This window comes from Montipora capricornis, chromosome 13, assembly GCF_036669925.1.
Source record: "Montipora capricornis isolate CH-2021 chromosome 13, ASM3666992v2, whole genome shotgun sequence".
NCBI classification, from domain to species: domain Eukaryota; kingdom Metazoa; phylum Cnidaria; class Anthozoa; order Scleractinia; family Acroporidae; genus Montipora; species Montipora capricornis.
Window position 1 is genome coordinate 16,667,130 of NC_090895.1, and position 5,000 is coordinate 16,672,129.

Consider the following 5,000-nt stretch of genomic DNA (forward strand, 5'->3'; position numbering starts at 1 on the left):
AAAGTAAGGAAAACGTGATGACCTTTTCCAGCGTAGAAAGCATTCAAACTAGCCGAAAATTATCCACTCATGTCCAGGTTTGACCCTAATTAGATGCACGCCCAATTTTGACATCCAACACAAAGTGTCCCTTTAAGTCTAAGCATTTGCTACCTATTTTCAACAATAAGGTAAGGGTACAGGTTAGCGTTACTTTTAGCTTTGGGCAAATGCAGCAGTTAATCTTCGGACACTTCGTGACGCTTATTGAAATCCGCGTGCATCTAATTAGGGTCAAACCTGGACATATCTCGAGAATCATGCATTGATTTAATCTTTATTGCGACATAGTTGTTCAAAGATACGTCTTGAGCCTTCTAAGGGTAGGGGCCAAGCGCTCACTCGCAGCATTCGTACCAGTTACCACGAGAAGTAAGTTCACAAGGTTAAAAACGTCTGAGAAATAATCAAAAGCTGCACTGGGGAGGTTTCTCAGATATTTCAGTACATCGTTCAACCCAAGGTGTGTCTCATTACCAAGCTGCACCTGAACGTTTGTGGCAGCAGTGAATTGCGCATCAAGTCGTCTCCATAAAATCCCAGACAGAATCAAGACCATTGGAAAACTCATTCCCGTTAAATGTGTTCACCAAAAGTGACTTTAAACGGGAATACAATTTGTATCCAGGTTGTCGAGCACCAAACTAATTGCGAGCTTTAGCGCTTCAAAGTAAATAGATTGGAAGTAGTCTTTGGCAGTCTCTGGGTGGTCTACTGGGTCTTTGCCATCATCAAGGCCAGCTTGCGCAATTTGGAATTTTCCCAAAGTTGCGAATTGGTGGGGCAAATACTCCACTAGCCCCACCTGTACCGCTACCCTTGAGATATTCCAGAACCTCGACGAGCGAAGCAGTTGAAAAGGAATAACGACCTAAAATTTTAAATTATAGCAGAGGTACACTTACCTTGAAGGATAATTGTGATTCTATTCCATACGGATCTATTTGACCTTGTTATGCTTACGTCCTTGTTCATGAGCACATCGCCCACTTTCCAAAAAAAAAAAAAAAAAAAAAAAAGAAAAAGAAAAAAAGAAAAAAAAAGAAAAAATACTGCTGAGCAAGGTCAGGCCTCTTCTTCTTCTTGAGAGAAATTAAAACAAAATATTTGACATCGACAAAGGGAGAGGAGGGTATGAGACAGTTAAGCACAGGGTGCATAAGAACAGGGTGGGTAACGAATAAGGTCATAGCGTTCCGTATGGCTCAGAGAATTACAATTATTCCTCCAGGAAATAAGTCTACCTCTCCCTCTCACCTAATTTGAAATTCTCTTTCGCCATACTGCACATTTTCCCTTTATAATACGTGTTCAACGCCCGATGTCAAATATTACTAGAAAACCTGCCCAGTAGATTCGCTAGCACAACAGTATCGATATTTGCACACTTACGGTTAAGGTTACGGTAGACCTTCACGGCTTCCTTTAACGCGCTTTGATAGGCTCAACAACCATAAACTATACATCTATCGAAAAATTATGAAGTTTACTTTCCGGGAAATATATTTTTCTTTTTCACTTTATCTAATGGAACGAAGTGCTAGCTTTAACATTTAAATGTTTTTTGCCATATTATCATGTGTTTTAGGCGTTTCTCTGTCTAGTTGTAAGTGTTTTGATGATATTAAATTGTAGAGCAAACAACTTGATGAAAATTCCTTCGTGAATTAACGAAAAGGGGAGGAGTCGAAATGATAGTTAATTAAAGCCAAAAAGCTGGTCTTTAAAGGTCAAATGATTTCACGGACTAAACACTTAAAATGGCAAACGTCACTGAGTTGCACTTTCCCCAAGTAGGACTCGAACTAGGTACCTCCTCATTACTGGGTTGCCATATGGCGATGCAGTCAGAATCTGAGTGGAATTTATCCGTTTTATTTTTTCCCCTGTGGGAAAATGAACACCTGTCACTCCCCTACTAAGTACTGTATTTGTGCGTAGAGTCTTTTGGGCGTATTTTTGGTAGGTTTTAAAGGGTTGTATTAATGCGTAAATTTTATCCGGCGGGCACAGTAGAACATTTAATTAACCTGCAATGGCATCGAAGTCACTGTAACGGGAATGGCGTTGTGGTGGATCTTTAAAAAATATACTCCCTTATGAAGTTGAAGAATTGAACGTCAATTAGATAAACAAGACAGGCGGTGAAAAATAAATAATTGGAATCTCAAAAGCGACGAGAAATGGAGTTCGTCGAGCCGTTATCAAGGTGAGCTGTATGTCCAATGTTTTACTAACTTTGATGTTATGCACGACACCAAGACCAAGTAGAAAATCCTCGGGTAACTTTTCTGGTTGGATATGGAGAAATCGAACACCAGGAGTGGATCTGTGATCTCTGATGACTGGCTATTTATATTTATTTGTACGAAACTCTGCAGTCTTCAGGTATAAAAAAACTTGGGAAAAAGTCACGAAACCGTATCTATATGAAACCCGCGTTTGTGTAATCGCTGTGTTAATCTAACCCAAAAACATTCATATGGTAAAAAACCTCATATTTAATAAAATTAACAAATAGGCACGCAATGTCTGCATGTGTCATGGCCACATTTTTTTGTCTTTTTTGTACCCTCATCAAATTTATATCTTAAATCTTAAAGATTTATATCTTATATCTTAAAATACCATGAAAGAAACTTGTAAAGTATCTGTTTACTGGTTTTGATTCGAGTCAACGCCGTTAACAACAGTTTTAAATGCGAGCAACTATTCTACGATCGCATTTAAGCATGTGGTTGGGTCACGGAATTTGGACTTTAAACTTTGGACTTCGGACTACGGAATTGAACTGAATATTGACCAAGATAATGCAACATTTAAAAAAATCACTGAAATATTGTGAATGTTAAGCGAAATCGGCTAAAATTCCTTCCAACAAAGTTTAGGCTACCCCTGGCCTCTTGTTACTTAATCGGCGTGCGAAGGACAGCCAACTCTCTTTATGAATTCAACCGATGGTTCCCAGTATTCCTTTTAACGACAGTGAAACAACATCTAACATATGATGTCTGGGGCAGATTTTTCATTCATGAATGCAACGGCGAAAATGAAGTGAAATATGTGCTGACAAATATCATTCAGCAACGTAACACAGGTATTTTAATTATTTTGTTCTTTCATTTTCGTTTTTCTTTCGAATGTCAAGCATTGATTCCTAAGTTTGAAGCTTGTACAACGAGTAGACAGTTCTGACTTATTTATATTTCAGCAACTCCGTCTAGATTGTCATTGAGATATTTTTGCAACTGCACACAGCTTAGCGTTTAATTTATAACAAATCGTGAAGTATATTTTTAGCCCCGGTAAAGTAAAACAGACATTTTAACAAGCAAAAGTAGTCTTATGTTTATTGTTTTATGATAGTGCATGTTCTGTAGAAGCAACTTTAGTTACTAAGGAAATAAATTTTCATTGTGGACTGTGGCAATATAACATCAACTCTTTTGACCTTTTTGATACTTACATTGTAAGGTAAAGATTATTTAGTCAAAAAAATTCATTTAAACGAATAGGCTTTCTCCCACTTGCGGCATCAAATTTTAACGACATCTCTACCCCAGTGGAAAAGTGTTTGTCTAGGCGTGCCACGTGACCAGCCTGAACCAGGGTCTTTCTTCTCGACGACAAAGGAGGCAGAGAAGAGGGACCCTGGGAACGAGGTTGTCTACTCCGTTGCTATGAAGACTTGGTTAACGATATCTAACAGTTCCAAAAGACTCAAAGCAGTGAATAAATCACGCTTTTTAACTGCCTTATGATTGCCAGGTGTCCATCAGTAAGGAAGGTCTGTCCTGTAGTGTTCTCACGTCTTGACAGGCATTGCATGCAGCTCAAACTCACCCTGAAAGCTTTCATTTACTTTGGCGCCTTGTTCACTCATGTTACGTTGTGTGGAGGGCCTGGCTTTACAAAAAATCTTCTTTATTATGAATGCTACTATGATTAGCACCAGTAGTCCTCCGCCGGCAGAAGCTCCAATGACAACATATTTCTGGTTTGTCTGTGGTGCTGCAGTGGCGTCGTTCTCTGATGTTAATGGCGATGAAATGTCGGTTGGAGCACTTTTCTGGGTGTTTTCAGTGCCTAAGAAGAGGTTTCGGTATAAGTTAAGTGACCTTGTTTGAGAAGCCGTTGATAGCGCTTTTCTGGGAGCAGTGTTCAAACTGAGACTATTCTTGGATTTCACTCACGTGATCAACAGCCATGTTTTTCAACAAAAACAAAAGAAGACGTTAGCATAATAATAGCTTTCAATTCCCGGAGCATTGGATCGGGACACCAACATGGCCGCCATTTCATTGTTTGGGGACACCAACATGGCGGCCGTGTCGTCATGTGAAAGCCAAGAATTACGCAAGTAGAGGGCAAATTAACTTATTACAGAGTGGCAGCTTCAGTTGCTATGTTATATGGTCATTTACGCAAGGAAAACGTATGGCCCACAAACAACCTAAATAGAAAAGCAAAATGCACATGAAGATTATGCTAGGTATTTTCCTCCTGCAGAATTTTAGGACTTGTATGAAAAAAAAATTCTTGTCAAGAAAAGAAAATGGATTAAATAGGATAAAGGCAATTCGCCACTTTTTACCCTTATATCCAGCATAAATATTTATTGAGCAAATAGTTGAATCTAGCTATTTAACTACTCTTATAGCAAAAATGATAATCACCTGGAGGCGTCCAAGGCTCTGGCGTCTTTGTTTTACTGGACGTTTCAAAGGGAGGCGGTGTACTGTCTGTTGCAGAACTGGGGGTTTGCTTCGAAGATTCTTCCGTTGGCAAACTGACCACCTTAACAATTAAGCGTATCTCCGTCAAGCAGGAAATTTTTCCGTTGTCAGATGCACCGACCGTCAACTGGTACTCTCTTTCCGTCAAGTTAGACGCAATAGTAAGTAAACCAGTTTTCGGATCGATGGAGAAGGCATTATTGTTAGATATGGAATATGCTATAT

At 39.2% G+C, this 5,000-nt stretch overlaps 1 protein-coding gene across 1 annotated transcript in view; it reads right to left on the reverse strand.

Moving 5' to 3' along the window:
- Positions 1-3,361: 3,361 nt before the first annotated feature.
- LOC138028796 (uncharacterized) overlaps positions 3,362-5,000 on the reverse strand; it is a 52,858-nt gene continuing 51,219 nt past the window's right edge. The window contains 2 exon segments of the mRNA XM_068876417.1: positions 3,362-4,125; positions 4,716-5,000. The exon segment at positions 4,716-5,000 is cut by the window's right edge and continues 633 nt beyond it. Coding sequence (XP_068732518.1) covers positions 3,845-4,125; positions 4,716-5,000 — 566 coding nt within the window. The 3' untranslated portion in view covers positions 3,362-3,844.